Source organism: Chiloscyllium plagiosum, unplaced genomic scaffold (assembly GCF_037043375.1).
Source record: "Chiloscyllium plagiosum isolate Xiang-an unplaced genomic scaffold, Cpla_swu_hap1 HiC_scaffold_4, whole genome shotgun sequence".
Classification (NCBI taxonomy): Eukaryota; Metazoa; Chordata; class Chondrichthyes; order Orectolobiformes; family Hemiscylliidae; genus Chiloscyllium; species Chiloscyllium plagiosum.
The window spans coordinates 108581198-108603151 of record NW_028270142.1 but is presented as its reverse complement, the minus strand read 5'-3'; the positions used below and the strand labels follow the sequence as shown (position 1 = coordinate 108603151).

At 38.9% G+C, this 21954-nt stretch overlaps 1 protein-coding gene across 2 annotated transcripts in view; it reads left to right on the top strand.

The window, feature by feature from the left end:
• Nucleotides 1-21954, top strand: part of LOC122548964 (SWI/SNF related BAF chromatin remodeling complex subunit C1a) — a 223669-nt gene that overhangs the window by 82212 nt on the left and 119503 nt on the right. For both annotated transcript variants that reach the window (XM_043688000.2, XM_043687999.2), the window contains exons 14-17: nt 2281-2408; nt 9276-9347; nt 16313-16426; nt 21260-21413. In XM_043688000.2, the coding sequence (XP_043543935.1) occupies nt 2281-2408; nt 9276-9347; nt 16313-16426; nt 21260-21413 (468 nt within the window). The remainder of the gene's footprint in view (nt 1-2280; nt 2409-9275; nt 9348-16312; nt 16427-21259; nt 21414-21954) is intronic.

The window sequence follows — 21954 nt, the reverse complement described above, 5'->3', positions numbered from 1 at the left end:
TTGTCTTGAAGCAGTCCCTAACCTGTTGCTGGAGGTTTGTGGAATGAACTTGACATCAAACATAGCTGACCAAGAAACTTTTCCACTATTGTCACCTGTCATTGTTGTATTGTAAGGATTTACAAGATTAAACAACATACCTGGCCAAGTCATGAAATAAAAAAAAAACCTGGAATTAGAAGTCCACTGGTGGTTATGAGCTAATTGATTGTCTGAAGGGCCTGTCTGGTTGACTGAAGTCCTTGGGAGAGGGAGGCTGGCATCCTTACCTGGTCTAAGCTTTCATTGGTTGTGCCACAGATGGAATACTGTGTGCAGTTTTAGTTTCCATTCTAATTGAAGGACGTTATTAATGTCATAAGAGGGTTTTTAAAAATTTCATATATAGGCTGTGGGAATCTCTGCCTCGGCCAGCATTTGTTACCTATCCCTAATTGTCCAGAGGGCAGTTAACTATCAACTATACATTGTCTGGTTAACAAGTGACTCCAGACCAAAGCAGAGTGGATACAGTGGTTTCCTTCCCTGGGGGCATTGGTGAACCAGAGTTTTTTGCTGATGAGTGAAAATGTTTTCATGGTCATCATTGGTTTGCTAATTCCAGATACTTCTTGAAATCAAATTCCACATCTGCCATCTCAGGATTCAAACTCAGGTCTTCAGAACATTGCCAGTGTCTCTGGATTAATAGTCCAACGATAAGAGCACTAGGTTGTCATGTCCCCAAAGGAGATTCACCTGCATGTTGCCGGAGATGAAATGTTTCACTTATGAAGAGAGACTTGCAAGGCTGGTTTTGTTTTTCTTGAAGCTGAGGGGGGAATCTCATTCAGGTATGCAAAATTAAGAGGTATAGTCAGACGATCGTGCGAATCTGTTCCCCAAGGTAGATGGCATAAGTTGAAGTTAAGGAACGAGTAATTTAGAGAAGGTATGAGGAGAAGTTTTTTCACCCAGAAGGAGGTCGATACATGGAAGCATGCTGCAAGAGTGGCTAGTGGAGGCAAATGCTCTGACAGCATTTAAGAAACATCTGCATGAGTATGTAAAGTGCTATGACATAATAGACTAATGGACCAAGTGCAGTGAAGGGATTAGTGTAGTTTGGTCTTTATTCGTTGGCGTTGGGCCTGTATTTGTGCTGGATGACTCTGTCGTAGTGTGGCATCAAGAAGCTGAGCAAAGCTACATTCCTGAGGAATTGGGGAAAACTCTGATTCCAGTCATATCCATCACAAAGGAAGATGGTTGTTATTGGAATTCAGTCATCTCAACTCCACATCTGTGCTGGAGTTCCTCAGGGTAGTGATGTAGGCCCAGCCATCTTCTGTTGCTTCATCAGTAACCTGCTATACATCACAAGCTCAGAAGTGGTGATATTTGATGTTATGATCCCAACTGGACCAATCAGATGCCAGACTGTAACCTGGCTTCATTGAAAATGTTTTGTTTCTGTTTTTAACGACAAAGTCTGTCGCTAAAATGTAAACATGCAATTTTGCATATTTGTTTTCCACAACAGAACTGAACTTTACGAGGAAAACCAATAAAATTAGTGAATTGAGACAATTTTGTTTTTAGAAAACAAACTTCAAGATTTTAAACCACACAGGAATTATAATCCCATTGGTCTCAAAAACACTCTCATATGGTACCTCAAATCGCTTGTTGGACACAAGGCATGAGTGCTTCTATTGATCACTGTACCAAGAGCTTGAGAGCAATCTTTGGGTTACCTCCTTGTCACCTACTTATGGTAACATCTTTGACTCTTGATCTTCAGTGATAATGTGGTGATTAACAACCATATGTCAATTGAGTTTTGTGGATGTCATAACAAGTTGCAGATACTTGCAACTCTGAAGAGCTTTCAAAGTAACCAAGTCAATGTCAGAATTCTCATTATTTTTGTGATTTACAAATGTTTGATTTTTTTTTGTAAAGTGTTAAATGGAAATCTCTCGATCAATTTAAAGCTATAGTTGAGTTAATTAAAATACCATGACACCGAGACTCAAAGCTGTTCTGCCTGTCTAACATTGTATTTTCAATTGTAATTCATTAACTGAAATTGAACTTGGCGAAAATCACTCGACCCACAACATTAACTCTGATTTCTCTCCACAGATGCTGCCGGACCTGAGTTTTTGTGTTTTTGTTTCTGATTTACAGCATCTGCAGTTCTTCAGGTTTTTGTCCTGGCATTCATTCAAGTGTTATGCATGCCTTTTGATTTCCAGTGATTTAACTGAGAGCCAAATGATTTGTGAACTATTCTAGGAAGAAGAGGACAGTTCCAATGCCAAAGGTGATCATATACGTCCTGTGGACCAAGCCGAAGATAATGTCACTGAACAGACACATCACATCATTATCCCTAGCTATTCAGCATGGTTTGACTATAACAGGTCAGACAGTTTTGTTTATTACCATTTAAGTCAGTCAGTGAAATTTAGAAAAATATCAATGAAAAGTTTCTCTTAAATGTACCTCAGCACTGTACTGGCTTTTTCCTGTTGTGGTACGAAGATGCATACAGTAGTGGACAGAGCTCCCACAATAAGGAGAGCTTTTCGCCTTTCTTTCCTGGGTGATTGTTTGGCTTTTCGAGCTATTTTGGAGGTACGCCTCGAACTTGGTTCTCTTCTATCTTTAATCTTCTCGGTCGAAGGCTGAATTTTTCTGTCATGTCAGGGACTTCTCCAGTAGCTGTTCTTTTTCAGTGATTGTTACTGCATCACGACCGATGCACATTGTTCTGTTAGATCTAATTTTCCCTCGGTATCCATCAGCACTGACTCTGTTCCGACTCTAAAGATTCTAGCATCAATTAAGAAACCCAGTTGTTGTTTGGAATGAAATAACTCAACTGATTTAAACTCTGGTCATTTATAGTGTTCAACTTTTGACAACCTGGCAATGAAGATTTGTTTTGTGCATCAGTGGTATAGTCTATTCAGGCTTGAGTGTTATCAGGTATCAGTTTCGGCTACAGTTTAATGTGATCTCCTGCACACTGAGCTTCCATGGTTTGTTCTTGTAATGCTAGAAACTTTGCTTTAAAGCGTGATGTCTTTCTGCCTATGTGTATAGAGCCAAGCAGTGTTTTTCAGGGGCTTTGAATCAGGTTATGTCACTTCAAGGGGAACAATGAACAGGAAGGATTTTAAGGTAAGGAAACTTCAAGTAACTGATGAAATTTCAGATTTTAAGTTCAAGTGCTGCCTTGTTGGGGCTACAATCAGGAATGAGTTGTTTTAATGTGGATCTAGTTTGGGAATAGATATGCACCCTGAAAGTACAAGAGAGCTCATTGGAGATACTGCTTGCAATTATTTTTCAGCTCTGTTTTTCACTGAACAATCTGTGACCAGCATTCCACTGGTCTTTGACTGCTTTCTCCAGCAGGTAATTAACAGAACCAAATGTGGCCCATTAATTGTCTCAAAAATAATTTAGTTTAATAATTGGCTCTCCATGACTGCAAGAAAAGTCAACTCAGAAAATTTGCATTGGTGATGATCCTTTTTGTTATAACACTTGAGTTGGACAACCAAATCCCCTTCCTTATCCCTTTTCAACACAGTAAAATTTAAAATATTCAAATCACCCTCAAACCTTTCCTCGATTTTTGAATAACTCGTACTAGACTTAGAGTAATTGATACCAGACACCAGGTTTATAGTTTAAACAAGATTTAGCAATTTATTAACACCACAATAGCTTTCGCTGATCAAAGATTAAACCACCAGGTGCTGTGATATAATGTCTATGATTTAAACCCAATCTTCTTTGTTCCTGGCCCCCACTCAAAGACAGACAAGGGACAAATCAAATGAAAAAATTATAGAAGAGGTCAGGCCACAAAAGCAAACTCCATGATCTACGACATCAGTACATGGGAGTGTACCTTGTTTTCTGAACGTATAGGTGTGTGTAAATAGTTTCCAGTAGGCTGCAAGGAATATTCATTTAATTCTTACAATGGAGATTTTGTTCTTTGAACTTTCAATAAATTAAAGAAAAGGCAACCAAGGCAGCCATCTTACCTCGATCCTGGAGCTGTGGTAGCCAAAATCCTTCTGATTTTCAACTGACGAATCGAAGTTCGAGCCAGTTTTTGAACTATATTTTGGTTGCATGAGAATGAAATCCTCTTACATTAAAACATCGACTCTCTGTTTGAATAAAATACCTCTCCAGAGCTGAAGTTTCTGTCAAGCACTATCAACAAAAATCAACGTCTTCATAATTTCCAGGCCTGGCTTTTATGAACAAATGTCAGTTTGTGCTCTTGGGAGCAAAAACATTAATGCTGCTTACAGTTCAAAGATCGCAATTACTTCTCAGCTCAAAGTTCACAGCTTCAAACAAAAATGATTTTTTAAAAATAAACGAATCAGTGAAAGTTCTAACAAAGTGTTAAGACCTGAGAATAAGTTGCACAGGGACCTGGAGTTTAGTTAATGCTGTGAATGAGGATGTAACATAGGTGTGATTGCAGGGCTTTGGCCAGCATGGGAAGATTTGTCCTAATAATAATGTATTTTACTTGACATTTGCAGTTTCAAGTTTATTTTGATTACTGTGTGAATTTCAATTTTGGGCATATATTCAGAATAGCTTACCCAAATTGACTAATAAATTGTGACTTTTGCTTGTTTCACAATTGTCCGTTGTATCTCTGCAAGAAACCATTTGCGGTTGTGCACTTAACTGAACAGAGACTTGAAAGGAATAAAATAGTGCAAAGTGCTTCACAATTATGAAATGAAGTATAATTGTACTCTGATTCGTATAAGACATTGTTGGGGCAGACACAAAATGCCTGGTCAAAGAGGTAGATTTGAAAAGATCCTCTTGGAGTAAATTGAGAAAGAGTCTGGTTGTGGGAGAAAATTCTCATGTTTAAGGACCGAAGAGCTGAAACCATGTCAATATGGATGGGAATTTTAAAGTGAGACATTGCTTGATTGGGAGCTATTTTTTAGCCACTGAGCACAGGGATGGTTGAGGGAGCTGAATTTACATCCTCACATGATTGACTCACTATTCTGAGCAAGGTACCAATGTGCCAATATTAGTGACGTAATAGCATCCTTCGGTCACTGATCATTGCAGGTTGGTATTTGGGGAGAATGTAATTTGTTCATGAGCTAGTAATTCTTCAGCAATAGAAGTAACTTGAAATTTGATGCACCAGAAATGGTTGTTTTGTAATTCTTGCATTTTGGTTGACCAAGGCTTTGATACTTGTCTCTTCTGCATAAAAACATCAAGTAAAAGCAAAGTAGTACCTTGTTCTCCTGGATAGAGATGTAAACCTAGCTGATTCACTCAATCCTGTTTCTAAACATTGAGAAAGCTCAAGGCTTTTCTGAATCTACACTGTTTTTGGTGATTGATTATTGCAAGATGGGAGTTTCTGTGAACAAGGTCCCCACTGCACCCCCCCCCCCCCCCCAATGGAATGTTTGAAAACACATCAAGTGTTAACATGTTTACCATTCAAGTTGTTGATCTGTTTCTTCTTTCTGGGTTATCTTGGTTAATTTGGTTTTTCGTGATGACAAAAAGTCAAAAGACATAAAAGTATAATCCTGCAACACACCTGGCTGAGTTCTACCTTGAGGCAATTAAACTTTAATTTCTTTAAATAATTTGATTTCCATGACTGCAGGAAAAGTCAACTCAGAAAATTTATATTGACTGGTGATGATCCTTCTGAATGCGATTTTATATTTGTTACAACACTGAGTTGGACAACCAGATTTGCATCATGGTTAACAGCTTTTACCATTTTTACTTCCAGTTGATGGTCTAAAACTACAAATGAAATCAAAATAAAATGAAATCTTTAATTATATGGGATGGAAGCAAACCCTAATTCTGCAGGCACCGATTCAAGAATAGCCAGGCACTGTATGCTGTCTGGAGTGTTTATTTGACACAAAATCCGCCATAATAAACATGACTTGACCATACTTTGAGAATGGCAGCAATCCTGTAGGTGACTGAAAGTTGTGGTACAGTGTAAGACTTGTACTTTATCTTTTCTTTGAACTTGGGCATGACTGGCCAAGGTTTATTTGTTGAGTGTGTTGTTGGTAAAGCACAGTAAATCAGACAGCATCCGAGGAGCAGGAAAATTGATGTTTTGGGCTGGAGTCCTTCGTCAGCTGAAGGTGGTGAAGGGCACAGAACAATTGAAACTAAAAGTTATTAAGTTTGGGGGGTGTGGGGAAACTGTGATGGTTGGTGTTGCTGTAGGTGGAAACCACCTTCTTTGGGCTAAGAACCAACTTGTGTCGAATTAATTGATGTCGCATTTGCAGGAAACTCAATTGCTGAACAATGGGTTATCTTCAAAGCGTCTGGGCATAGTCAAAATATATTCCTTCAAATGGGCAATGTAGAGCAAAGAAAACAGCTTCGTGAATGACAATGAGATAAAATTAAAGTGCAGAAGAGAGCTATTTTCTAGCAGCTGTCAGGCAGCAAATGCAGTAGAGCTAGGTTGAATATGGAAGCCTCAAAGAAGAGAACCAAAGAGTAGGTCTTATGAGAAACTGGCAGTCGAGGTAAACTGAAAATCCCAGATGGTCTGTGGACAGATGGAACAAAAAAGGTGCTCAATGGGTCAATTAGGCACCAAAAGAGAGGATTTATGCATGGAGGTAGATGCCACAGGTGAAGTACTAAAGAATGCTTTGCATTTGCTTTTAATAAGGAAGAAATTGCAGCCCCAGCCAAGGGAAAAAAAGGCATTTCAAATGTCAGAGAGGCTAAAAATTGACTAGGTGGAGGTTATCTGCATTTGAGGGAACTCAAACGCGATAAGTGCATACCAAGATAACGAGACAAACAACCATGGCAATTATGGTGGCACTAGCCATACATTTTTTTTTTGTCTCCTTGGTGCTGCAAGACAAGAGAATTGCTAACATTATGTCCTTCCTCAAGAATGGGTGTAAACAGAAGCCCATTATTTGCAGGCATATAAGTTAGACTTTGGTGGTGTGAAAATTTCCAGAAACATTGAACAGGGAAAAAATTGACAGTCACTTGGACAAGTGCAGTCGAATTGAGGAAACCTAGCATGGACGACATTAGGAAAAATTATGTCCAAGTAATGTGCTGACATTTTTTTTGTTTGAGGAGGAGGAAACCGAGAGGGTTGATTGTTGGATGTTGTTAATGTGGTGAATATGCACTCCAAGGAAGGATTTGAAGCAGTGATGTACAGTTAGTGAAATTAAATTTCTTGGTTTAAAAGATGTGCAAACAACGTGACTTTGAAATTGGCTGAGTGGTAGAAAAGAAGTGATCATTTTGGAGCTGGATGTAGGGTGTCAGTGTTGTTATCCTTGCTCTTCTTGACCCGGATTAATAGCTGAGACTTCAGTGTACATGGCTCAACTTTAGAGTTTGCAGGTGATATGAAATGTGCAAGTATTGCAAACTAAGTAGGATAGTGCACAACTTGACAAGGATAAAGGCAAGTTGGTGGAACAAGTGGGCAAGTGACAGATTAGATTAAATGTGGAGAAATGTGAGGTGATTAATTTATTTCGAAAGAACATGGGTGATAGAAGTCCAAAGGTGCAATCCAGGAACAGTGGGATCTGTGTGTGTCTGTACACCAACCTTTGAAGATGGCAGATCACGTTTAGGGAGTAATTAATAACGCAAGCCACCTTTTGGGATTTATTAGAAAAGGTGCAGAATGCAAGAGGATCTTTTGGATTAATAGATCAGCAATAATACCATTGGACTATTACCTTCCCTAATTGATGTTGGGGAAGTTCAAGTCCCCTGATCTTAATTACCCTGCAGTTATTTTTACACACCTCAGTGAATTATCTATACTTTACTGGTTGGTGACCGATAATATACTTCCAGCTGTGTGACTGCCCCTTCTTTATTCCTAAGCTCTAATCACAAAGCCTTATTTGAACATACTTCTGAGATACCATCCCTACTTACTGCCTTAACTACATCCTTGATTAATAATGCAACATTACCTCTTTTACGCCCACCCCTAATTCTCCTAAAGATCTTGTATCCAAGAGGTTGAGTTGCCAGTCCTGTTCCTCTCTCAACTGTGTCTTTGTGATGGTAGCCATATTGTAATTCAATATGTCAATCCACAACCTTAACTTAGCCTACTTTTCTAGAATACTCCTCATGTTACAGGCTATTCAGCCTCTGCTTATTCCCTTGTGTCATAATGTGATTGAACAGTGACCTCGTTCCTTCACTATATTTATACTGTGTCCCTACTGTTCTAATGTCCTGCAATGACTGGAAACTCTCGGGAGGACAGTGGAAAAGCTGCACAGAGATCCTCCAAACACCCCTGCCGGTTCCTGACTTAAGACTTACTTGGGAAAGCACTGAACACTAACTTCAGATGCACACGGAGGCAAAGTTTAGGCATCTGAGAGGGTGCAGAAACCACTTGAGTTCACTTGTCTGATACCCTCGAAGAACCATCTTCATCTCCTAACCACATGGCAGATTCTGCGGATTGCACATTGACCTTGTCACAGAACCCTCTTAGAAGAAACATGTCATCCTTGATCCTTGAGGACTTCGAAAGAATAAGTTATTTTAAAGTTGCAAGTTTCAATGATTGTTGATATGTGAACAGAAGTCCCTCGACAGAATAACTCGTGTGCACCAGCTATGTTATTTGAATGATGTCATTCAGACTCAGTGGTATGGCAGATTTTTGAGAAACTCAAGGTTGTTAAAAACAGTTTATAAAGTGCTTGTTTTTATTTAAGGTCCTCTCCATCCCTTTTTGAGCCAGATTATGATCTGATTGTTGGGTAGTTGAAATTAAGAGTTTAGCTGTCCAACTGTATTCTTCCTTGACACAGTTTTTCACAGGCTGTAAATTTGGGAATTTGCTGTGTTGAATCTTGGTGGAGTCTCGAGCAATATGTTGATGAGCATGTTGGCTTGCAAGATTTCATAAGTTTACAGGATAATGTAAAAATGTGGATTGAGGGACTTTTGAAGAATTGTAAATGTTCTTGATTATCTCACTGAAAGCTTCAAGTGAAAAGGATGCTTTCAAACGTTAAGAAAAATTAACAATTTTTATTTTTCCTGAAGAGCTTCTGAGAGTTAGCATAGTACTTTATGTTCTTGCTATTTTATCTTGTTTCTCGGATTTTTTATTTTATGAGCAGGGTGTGAAGTTCTTTCATTCTTGAATTTAGAAATTTGCTTAATGAGTTAATGATTTGCATTTCCCTGTCTTTTAGTATACATGAGATTGAGCGTCGTGCCTTGCCAGAATTCTTCAATGGGAAAAATAAGTCGAAAAGTCCAGAAATGTAAGTTTGCCCAATAAATTTTAAATTATTATTCATACAGAGAAATAAGCCTGAAAAGCACTTTCCAAGTTTTGATTTTAATTTTTAAATTGATTATTGGTACTTGGCATTGTTTCGGGTTTCCCACTTTACTCTTGACTGAATAGGATATTGTTTGCAAACAAAAGCTTTATCGAGTGTGTTCATTCAGATAAAGCTAATTTGTGTATTCAGTTAATGAACTTGTGTATTGACCCCTGCTAATAATGTTACCTGATGTTTTTGTCCAATGGCTGTTTTCATTTCCATTTATTTGAAATCAGATTCATTACAGTTTTGAACTTGTGGTTTTCTCGCTTTTTTTTAAAGGTTTTAATTTTAAATCTCATTATCCCTTCTGAAAATATTGTTGGATGGAATTCTGCTTTTACCTGTGCTCTTCCTCAAGAATTGTTCATGGTATGCAGCAGCTGCTTAGTACCGATTGTAGTTATCAACAGACTGACTTTTCCATGATCGACCGGCATTGGTTGTGTATACATCTGCATACTTTTGGTATTTTGTGGACTTTTCATTTGAGTAACATGAATGCTAGAGGTTGTGATAGCAGGAACAGCAACATATTAATGATTTGCTATTGTTGAGTGTCAGAGTCCCGCTCAACTGAATTGGAACTGTATATTTATTAATAAAAGACCAAAATAAGATTCAGTCACCTGGACGTGAGAATACTACCGAATGAGGTAGAGTTGATCCGGCTCTTGCGACCAAAGGTCTTCAATGAGTTCTGAGTCAGAGTTTGTCTTGCATGATGGTTCGTGCAAATTATCTGCTGCCTTGAGTCCCGAACTCACTGTTGTCCTTTGGATAAGTTAAGGTCTCACAGTCTTCAGTCCTTGCAGGTTATCAGTCTCATCTCAGATGAGATGTTGCCTTAGGTTGCTGATACTGTTGCCCTCCAGAGTTGACCAGTCTGTACATGTCTTGTGGTTGTACTAATTCTTTTTTTAATTGAACTTGTTTTTCCCATCAACATGCTCGGAATTGTTGTTACACACCTCAGGAGCAGGTGGGACTTGAAGCCCTGCCTCCTGGCTCAGAGGTAAGGGCACTGCCACTGTGCTCCAAGAGGGTCTCTGCTGATTCTTACTGTTCTTCCTTTGTGTCGGAACAGTTGCAGCAATTCCACATTAAATGGGTTCTTATCACAAGATTATTCAGTAGCTTAGCATGTTAAATTATTATCACATTTCTTTCACAGCTCTTAAACAAGTATAAGGCTTATTTTCTCATGTTTTAAGATTTTAGCAGTTAGCCAAATGACTGTGCCATCTTTTCAGTTATGTTTCCCTAACACAAGATATTTAAATAGTAACATTCCCTCCTAAAGTCTAAGCCCACAAAGTTGATAACATCATTCTAAAGTCTGCTCTTTTCCGCAAGACTTTTTTTTTTAAGAAAGGGAAACCATCAGGTGTGGAATTTTTAGTTTTTTTTTTATAAAATGCTTTAAATATTTGGTAGGTGCAGTACAGCGAGAGAGGCATACTGAGAATTTATCTTCCTAAGTATACCATTTCATCATCATATTGTGTAAAGCATCTCAGAAAGATACAATTCTTTTTGAAGTGAGTTTTGTTTGCAAATAACTGCATTGGATAACTACTACACAAAGTAATGTACTTTTATTTGCCATGAGTAATTATTAGTTTTGCTTTGGTTTTCAAAATTTGGCTTTTATCTATTTTCTAGGTAAAAACATTTTCAACATCACTTCTGGTTGAGTGAAGTTGACATTTGCCAAATGATCACTATATTTTGAGTTCTCCAAAAAAAAACGCACTTGGTGTGCTGGTCAGGAAAATAAGGGAAGAACATAAGATTGTTTGAAAAATAAATCAAAGCAGCATGCCTCAAAATGGATCTTAGAATTTCATACAGTCAGACAGCACAATCAATGATTTACTATAATCATTGCTGATTATGGACTTCAATTCTGATTTCCAGCTTGCTGTCCAGATCCCTTGATTCCCTGAATCCAGAAATTTATCTGACTTTGACTCAATTTACTCAGTATGATGAGAAATCAGATTCCAAGGCTCAATTTAATGAACCTTTATTGTACACCTTCCATGCAACTACGTCTTTCCTCAAATATGGATGTTAAAACAATACAGACGCACCAGACATGGTCTCATCAAAGCCCTATTATTGGACCAAGCAAAAGCAAAATGTTGTGGCTCTCAGAAATCTGAAACAACTACAATGCTGGAGAAACTGAGCATGTCTGGCAGCATCTATAGAGAGAGAAACAGTTCATGATTTTAGTCCAATCTGGAAACATTTTGTACCAGATTCAAAGTGTTTTACTCCACAGATTGTGGAAATACAATCCCCTTGCAATCGAGGGTATAGGCCATTTGCCTTCCCAACTTTTACTGCATCTGAATGTGAACTTTTATTCCAAGGACATTTACAGTTTCACACAAGTGTAAATTAATGAATTTTTCTGTTCTTGTGACCAAAGTGTACAAGTCCGTTTTTTTTTCTCTCCCCACGAACTCCATTTGACATCTTGTTGTGAATTTATTTAACCTGTCAACATCTCTGAACAGATTGTCTTTTCCCTAATCACCACTTACTTTTCTACCTAGCTTTGTACCATCAAAAACCTTGGGTACGTACTCTTTATCACTACTTAATAAGACATTAGTATCAAATATAAATTGCGAGGGTTCCAGCATTGCTCCTTGTGGCAAAGCCACTGAAGCCAGCATCCTGTGAAGTGCATACATTTCAGTTGTCCCATTTCTGCCCATTCTTTGCTTCCTGACCATTAACCAATCCTCTATCCATGCTAATGGGTTACCCTCAAATTCAGTAGCCTCCTCTTGCGAGCTAGCCGTTTTTACTTGGCAGCTTCTCAAATTCTTTTCGAAAACCCAGGTTTCCTATATTGACTGGTTCTTAATCTATCTTACGAATCACGCCCTCAAAAAAACCCAATAAATTTGTCAACACGATTTCTCTCCTTTTAAAAGTAAACCATATAGATTGGAACAAATCATAAGTTTAGTGGGACAGGTTGGCCTCGTGATGTCACTGGAATATTAATTTTGCGACTGAAGTTAATGCTCTTGGGGTTCGAATCAGACCAAGACACAAGTTGAAATTTGAAAAATCTGATCTGGGCTACATGTACCTCCAGAACAACAGTATCGTGACTGACTCTTATCTCCTCTTCGAAATGGCTGAGCAAACCACTTTGTTGTCCTGCAGTAGTAGTTCAAGGCAACAGCAGTTATGGGCAGATAATAAATACTGCCCTGCCAAGGATACCCTCATCATGTGCATGAAAATGAAGACTATGCCATAACAATGCTTTTCCAAGTGATTTTTAATTTTAGGACTTCATTAATAACAAATTCCAGTAATTGATGTTAAGCTAACTTGTGTTTTTATTTTTCTTCTTTTCTTCAAAAGCACTGTTTGCTAGCTTTCAATCTGGTGGGACCAATCTAATAAAAATCACAGTTGGGTTAAATGCCATTACCTTTTTGTCTGTCATGTTTAAAGGATCTGCTCCTTTTTGGGTGGAAACAGGAAAATAGTTAACTTGCTGCAATCACTGCTGTTACCATGTTTTGCCAAAATGCTGAAGTGACTTTGAACCCAATTGGGAGGATCACTTGCATATTTGGGACAAGATCGTGACCATGTTTCACTATGTAGCCTGTTTTCTTGGATTTTTAATCATAGAGTCAGACACCCTTCAGTTTAACTCATCCATGCTGACCAGATATTCTGAATTAATCTAGTCCCATTTGCCAACACTTGGCCCATATCTCTCTTAACCCTTCCTATTCATACACCCATCCAGATGCCTTTTTAAATGTTTTAATTGTACCAGCCTCCTCCACTTCCTCGAGCAGCTCATTCCATACATGGACCACCCTCACCATCCGCCCTTCAGTCCCTTTTTCAGTCTTTTCCCCCCTCACCCGAAACCTCTGCCCTCAAGTTCTGGACTTTCCCACTCCAGGGAAAATACCTTGTCTATTTACCCTATCCGTGTCCCTCATGATTTTAAACCTCTATAAGGTCACCCCTCAGCCTCTGCTGCTCTGGGAAAATAGCCTCTGTCTAATCAGGCTCTCCCTATAGCTCAAATCCTCCAACTCTGGCAACATCCTTGTGCAATTTGAAAGAGTTCAAGGAAGATTTAAAACATCCTATAGGAGGGAGGCCAGAATTGCACACAGCAATCCAAAACTGGCCCAACTTATGTCCTGTACAGTTGGAACATGACATCCCAACTTACATAGTCAAGGCTCTGACCAGTAAAGGTTGGCATACCAAGTGACTCCACTTTCAAGGAACTTATGAACCTGTGCTCCAAGGTCTCTTTGTTTGGCAACAAGCCAGAGACTTTACCATTAAAGGTATAAGTCCTGTTCTGATTAGCTTTCCCAAATGGCAGGACCTCATTTGTATCTAAATTAAACTCCCATCTTCCACTCCTGAGCCCATTGACACATCTGATCAAGATCCCGTTGTAGTCTGTGGTAACCTTCTTTGCTACCCACGACACCTCCAATCTTGATGCCATCTGCAAACTTAGTCAGCATATCTATGTTTGTATCTAAATTATTTGTATTAGTGATGAAAACAAATGGACCCAACACCAATCCTTGTGGTCATAGGCTTCCAGTCTGAAAAGCTACCCTCCACCACCAACCTCCGTCTTCTATCTTCAAGCGAGTTCTGTATCCAAATCGCTAGTTCTCCCTGTATTCCATGTGATCTAACCTTGCTAATCAGTTTACCATGAGGAACCTTGTCAAACTCCTTACTGACGTCCACATAGATCACGTCCACTGCTCTGCCTTCGTCAATCTTATCTGTTACTTTTTCAAGTTCGTGAGACATGAGCTCCTGTGCTCAAAGCCTGCTGACTATCCCTAATCAGTCGTTGCTTTTCCACATGCATGTAAATCCTGTCCCTCAGGATTCCCTCCAACAACTTGCCCACCACCGATGGCAGGCTCACCAATCTATATAGTTACCTGGCTTTTCCCTACCATCTTTCTTAAATAGTGGAACCATGTGAGCCAACCTGCAATCATCCAGCATCTTATCTGTGATTATTGATGGTACAAATATCTCAGCCTCTCCTATAGCTCAAATCCTCCAACCCTGACAACATCCTTGTAAGTCTTTTCTGAACCCTTTCAAGTTTCACATCATCTTTCCGATAGGAAGGAGACCAGAATTGCATGCAATATTCCAACAGTGGCCTAACCAATGTCCTAAACAACCGCAACATGACCTCCCAACTCCTGTACTTAATACTCTGACCAATAAAAGAAAGCATACCAAACACCCCTTCATTATCCTATCTATCTGCGACACCACTTTCAAGGAGCTATGAACCTGCACTCCAAGGTCTCTTCGTTCAGCAACCATCCCTAGGACTTTACCATTAAATGTATAAGTCCTGCTAAGATTTGCTTTCCCAAAATGCAGCACCTCACATTTATCTGAATTAAACTCCATCATCTGCCACTTCTTGGCCCATCTGATCAAGATCCCATTGTACTCTGAGGTAACCTTCTTCGCTGTCCACTACACCTCCAATTTTGGTGTCATCTGCAAACTTATTAACTGTACCTCTTATGCTCGCTTCCAAATCATTTACGTAAATGACAAAAAGTAGAGGACCCAGCACCGATCCTTGTGGCACTCCACTCGTCACAGACCTCCAGTCTGAAAAACAACCCTCGACAACCACCCTCTGTCTTCTACCTTTGAGCCAGTTCTGTTTCCAAATGGCTAGTTCTCCCTGTATTCCGTGAGATCTAACCTTGTTAACCAGTCTCCCATGAGGAACCTTGTCGAACGCCTTACTGAAGTCCATATAGATCACATGTACCACTCTGTCCTCATCAATCCTCTTTATTACTTCTTCAAAAAACTCAATCAAGTTTGTGAGAGTCTCAGAGTGATCTTTTTGCTCACTATCTCCATGTAGACACAGACACCCTCCCGAGCAGCTCAAGCACATCTCCCTGCCAGTAGATTACTCCCCGTCTGGTTCAGGTGCAAGCAATTCTTCAAATATAGATGTCAATTATTTCAAACACTTGAGTCTTTCTTCCCTCCTCCCTCACCCATGCATTAATCTCCTCTATTCCTTTATCCTTCTATTCCTACCTTGATTTGCTCATAGCACTGTGAGTGCTCCAGATATTACTACCCTCGAGGACCATCTTTTTAAATTCCTGCCTCACTTCTTGTCCCTTCAGAATCTCATCCTTTACTTTGTCGTTAGTTCCAATGTGTATTGCGACCTCCTGCTGGTCGTTCTGACTTCAAAATCAACTTGCGATGACTTGAATACTCGTTCTACACATGCACTAGGAAGTTTGAAGATTCATTTGAACTAGTATTTCTTGAGAGTTTCAACTGTCCACCCTCCTGAAGGTGACTGCAGTCAGTCAAGAGTGGAAAATCAATCTGTTGAAAGTTGTTCTTCCCAGCTAGTGGTTCTGCATGGTATTGCTGTAAGGTTACTTGACAAGCCTATGCTGACAGCACCATGATTGTTAATATTCTTTAAGCATTAAATTATTTGCATTAAAGGTCATGGTGCGCCATGTGTAAAATTGCATGATTTGTAAATCAAGAAAAAAAACTAATTTCTATACTATAATCAAATTCCAGTTTGCTAATTATTTTGAATGCACCTCAAGAATGATCAAAAAACATAAATGTTAAATGAGTTGTGTGTTCTAGCTCCCTACTTCGAATTTACACATGAAATGTGTTCTCTTGCGGTCAACTGAGCATTTCAAGTATAACTGGCAATAACCTGATGAGGGAACAAACTCAGTCCATGCATTTTGAGATTTTCTGTTGCTGTCTCATCATGATCAAAATCTGTCACTTCTGAAGAAAGTCAAATATTTTATTTCTATTTTGCACAGATATCTGGCATACCGAAACTTTATGATTGACACCTATCGGTTAAATCCTCAGGAGTACCTTACCAGTACATCATGTCGCAGAAATTTAACTGGTGATGTTTGTGCTGTAATGAGGTAAGGCTGCTTTTTTGTCAGTCGAGTAGAGGTAACCCCTTCAAAATCTCCAGTAATCACCAACTGAAGAAGGTGTTCATTTGACGATTTGAGTATAGCTCCTGCTGAACCTGGAGAAGATTGTGTTCAACCATGGTGTTAGCCTGTCTTTTAAAATGGCTTTTTAATTTTGTGGGGTTACATTGCATACTGAATTGTTGCTCCTATGTATTATTGTTTTCCTGTAAACAGCTCAAGTAACTTAAATTTCTTGTTTGTTTTTCAATCTAAACCAATATAAGCTATACTGTCCTTAGAGAGTCAATTGATGGTGGAGTAGATGTTGCTTGGCTGTTCAGTTAAGTGACAAATTTGTTTCTTAAAGTGTTTTAATCCTTTGTTCCATATCCCTTGATGCTTGAGAACAAGTGCATTTTGACTGAGTTGTCACAAAATTAGCTAATTTTGTTTTTCACAATTAAAGTATGTCATTATTTCACTATGGAGAGACAAAAGAGAAACTTGCTTTCCCTTTTAAAATGTGAAGGAACAGTGGTGAAGTAGTCTGATTCTTATTGGAGGAAATATTATTTTGTATCCTGCCTTCCTGATTAATCTTACTGCCTCATAAAAAATTGAGAAACTGAGCAGGTCTGGCGGCATCTGTGAAGAGAGAAATAGTTAACGTTTGTAGTCCAATATGAAGCAGAGTTGAACTTGACTTGGGACATTTAACTCTGTACCTCTCTCCACAGATGCTGCCAGACCTGCTGAGTTTTCCCAGCATTTGGCATGCATTTCAGATTTTCAGCATTCAATGTTTACTTTTATTCCAATCTTTCTCCCTCCTCTGGTTTTGAGGATAGTATTCAAGTTTTGAGACTGAACTTGTTGGTTGATGAAATGAAGATGGTGGTTGATAGCCCACTTGTAGGTTGGTAGTTAAAATAGTACATGACTTTAATCCTCACACTATCTATAGTTATCGGCTTCGTTCATATCCTGCTGACACCTTTAGTAACCACTCACATTTTGGCAAAGCAACATTTTTCACTTGTATGTCATTGGAGGAAGCTCCAGTATGAAAGGATACAATTCTTTGAGTGGGAGGAAGTAAGGAAAAAGATCCAGAGAAAGGAATGCCAGTCATTTCAAGGACAGGACCAATTCCAATTCCTGGAAATGTGTGGTCAGAGAAGCAGCCCTAGGATCAGGCTCATTAGCTATGAAGGACCTTTGGAACCTATAGCCATTTGACATAGAATCTTCTAAGTGGGCAATCAAACTCATTAGCGAGTGATTGCCCTTGAGTACGTAACATCTACCGTACAGAATGTAATAACTTGTCAGTATTTGTGCATTGTCATTGTGATAAAATCATCTTAGTGCAGAAGGATGTCATTCCATTCCAGCTCTCTGCACAGCAGTTCAGTCTTTTCCATTTTATTGTTCAATCTTTGTAGCCCTGAGAGTTTATTTCCTTTTGAGCATGCATCCAATTGGCTTTTACAGTCAGTGTTTCTGCTTCTACTCCTCTGTGGGCAATCAGTACAAGGATGTTGTCCCTTGCGTTTTATTTAAAAAATGTTTTCTTTATGCCACCACCTATCATGCCCCATTTCTTGCTCAAACATTCAGAAGTATGATCTGAAAGTAGGAGCATCTTTGTGGTGTCTGCCGCCTTTCCAGTCTGTTATGATCTTTTTTGCGTTTCTGTACAAACTTCCTTCAACCACTTGTGCTACAAAAGAACAACCCCAGCTTTTCCAACTTAAATCTTGGAGATGAAAACACTCTCCTTTTGATCTAACTGGTTTGTCCTCTTTTGAGGACATGTGCACTTTTGAAACAACCAGAATTAGATGCTGTGCTTTATTTGTAGCTAAAACAGAGTTTGATAAAAGTTCAGCATAATTTCTCTGCTTTAGCACTCAATACTTTTCACTGCGAAGGTCAAGTTCCCATATACTTTGCAAATTGCCTTCAATGATAAATGCACATGAAACACCAGGATCCTCTGTCCTGGACATTGCTATATCATGAAGTTTCTGTTGCTTCTCCCTAATCTGTATCACCTTCCCTACTTCTGCGTTAAATTCCATGTGCCACTCTGCTTATTTTCTATTTCCTGCTAAATTTTCCAATTGTTCAAGTGTTTTTATATCTGAGCAAACAATAGGTACAGCACTGAACTTTGATGACCACCACCGTTCACCATCTCCCACTCTGAAAAATAGCCATTTACTGTGACTAGCTGTTTTCACCCCATTTATTTTTAATCTGAGCTCTCACTGACTGACTGTTCCATTTCATGAACCTTAGTTTTTTTTACCCAGCATTTTATTTGAAATTTTGCCAGATATACTTAATTGCAATATCCATTGTATTCCATTCCTGAATCTTCATTTGCTTGGTCAAAAAGAAATTAGTAATCCTCTTTTGCTTTTTTATATTTACTTTTCATGTGCTCGTCATATTTTTCTTGAATTTGGCCTAGAAGAATTCATTTGACTTGGATTTTGGACAATATTTTCATTTTATTTTCTGTCTCCTGACATGAGTTGTGGCATGACTGTCGCTGTACTCAATTAGTGCACTGGTGATCAAATCACTGTTCCCACAGTTGTCATAAATATTAATTATTAACTGATGTGCAATATTACCAAACTGCCTTATTTGTTCAGACACAGGTTGAAAGTAGACTCAGGTTTCTATATTTAATAATACTTTGCACAGGTTATTAGATTGTAACTACAAGTGAATAATCAAATTAAATGAACCTAAAGCTCCCAATTCATAAGAAACTATGCATACGTAGATGGAAACAAGGAAAACAGAAACACTTGGGCAGAGGGAAAATTGGAAAAACCGTTAGGTAGTCTTTGTTCACAAGCTTTGTTCAGTTGCCTTTTGTACATATGAGGTTGTCTCTTCAACCTTCCTCTTTCCATTGCTTTCACTGGTTTGCAGGAGGCACAGGGTGACTGGTTCACTTATGAAAGGTCTTCAACTTATCCAATTATGAGGTACAAACCTGCAGCATCTGCTGAAGGCTCTAAAGCTGGTTTTCTTCAGATTTAAAAAGGCTTACTGCAGACATCTGAGGGAGTCAGTTTTTAGCTACTGAAATCTGCAGGTTTGTCTTCTGGTCTGACTACATTTTTTCTGTCTTGTTCAGAGCCTATGTCATGTAAGCCACACAAATTGCATTCACACAAGTTATCAAACTTCTCTCTTTCAAAACATGCAGCCATTCTTGTAAATCCCAGTCTATGTGGGCATATAATTTAGTGACCGTAATTGTGGTTGAAAATTGTTAAAGACTTAACGTCGTATACTTGAATATTTAATTTTTTTCAGAAAAGAAAGGAAAAAGAGCACTGATTTTTGTCAGGGAAGTAATGTAGGATGGTCAAGTAATTATTTGCCATTTTAGTCCAGAATTTTTTTTTTAAATCACAAAAGTAAAAAGACGTGGTCTTTATGTACATCTATTCCTTGAAGATTATCTGTTGTCCCATTCCTGTCTTTGCTTCTGTTTGACCCCTGCCAAGTGTCCTCTGACCACTCTTCAAATTTAAACAGGTATTTCAGATTTTTCTTAGCACTTATTCATTACTAACCCAAGTCGTGTGATATGGTCACTCTTGATCAAATGTTTCCATTTACCTTAGAATTGGTAGAACTCGTTCATATCCCCAGTTGGACTGACAGCTCATTGGCGAAGGCTGTTCTCTTGACAAGGTCCTTCTACTCTTTATCCTTAAATTAAGGATTGTTCCAACTGACACTTAGGGGTACTTGACCATCCTACATAACTCTTGAATATCTCTATTAATGCGTTGTGTGTTGCAGATTTTTGCTTTGCTGTTTGGAAGCCAATTGAATACCCTCACGTGCTCTCCATCTTTCCTCCGGTATAACCAAATGGATTCTGTCTTTTTTCTGCTCATGGGAAATGTCTGTCAAAAGATATGGTTTATCTGAGAAAACTGATGCTCCCCTTTTACTTTATACCTTGACTGTCTTTTCTGATAGGTTAATGTTTAGCACTACATCCTCAGCAGTTGTCACTAAATTGTATGCCCTCCTAGCAATTTGAGCTTGTAACTCACCAGTATTATTTACCAGATAAATCCATTTACATGCATTGTAAATCTGTCTTTGTATTCTATTGAGTACGGTGTTATTTCCTTTTTGAGTACTATGAAACGTTCTCTCTTTTATGCACCTTATCTCTCTTTGCCCACTTGTTAATGCTGGTTTCCCTGTTCTTCAGACTGGTACCATGGGATCTGTTATCTTGGCCAGAAAACAGTTAGTTTATTGTTTTGTCTGAAAGATAGTATCTGTAACAATTTAATTTTCTTCAAATGAGTTGTAGTATTAACTTGATCATGTTTTAAGCTCCCGTTTCTGAACTCTGTGTATTGAAGTTAAACCGAGTTGATAACTTCACTGCTGTATCTTGACAATATTTTGTTATTTCAACAAAAATGTTTTCATGATATGTGTAGCACGAAAACTGTAGGTTTTGGTCTTAATAACGTGAGCTGATTATTGGTAGTATTTTTCATTTGAATTTTCAACGCCTTGGGTGATTTTGTTATCAGACTTGGGCTGAATTTTGAACATTTTATTGGGTATGATCTGGAAAGGCACCCATACCAGTTCCTGATAACTTTAAATATTTTATTGTTGAGGGAGTTACTGCCAGCAATAATTCTACAGAGTTGCTGTGCTTTTTAACCTGTCATAATTGAAGTGTTTGGGGGTTTCTTGTACCTGCAGAAACCAGGTAATTGTTAACACGTTCTGTGTTGTGATGTTTTACTGTGTGTATTCATGTTTTAGAGTTCATGCATTCCTTGAACAATGGGGCCTTGTGAATTATCAAGTGGATGCCGACAGTCGACCTTTACCCATGGGTCCTCCTCCTACCCCTCACTTCAATGTGCTTGCTGATACCCCCTCTGGCTTGGTCCCCGTTCATCTCAGGACTCCTCAAGTAAGACAGGAGACATCATCTGTTTGTTTTTGAACTTTCTCATTTTCTCTGCACCCTATCCACACTCTTGACACTTGTTAACATAAACTACCCTTGGCCCAACAGGTTATGGAATTATTTAAAGTGATTTGGGTGCATGTTGGCTCAGTGGTTAGCACTGCTGCCTCGCATTGCCAGGAATCTCTGTTCATTTCCAGCCTCTGGCGACTGTTAGCGTGGAGTTTGCAAGTTTTTTTTGCACGTCTGCGTGGATTTCCTCTGGGTGCTCCGGTTTCCTCCCGTAGTCCAAAGATGTACAGGTTTGGTGGATTGCCCATAGTGTTCAGGGATGTGTAGGTGACGTCCATTTGTTCGGGTAATGTCGAATAAAAGGGTAGGGGAATTGGTCTGGGTGGGGCACATTTCGGAGGATTGGTGTGGACTTGTTGGGGCCAATGGCCTGTTTCCACGTTGTTGGGGTTCTCTGACTCTATTGAGTGGCAGGATTACATTTTTACAACTTTTTTGTTTTCTATTCTTAAAAGGTTCTCATAATGGTCAT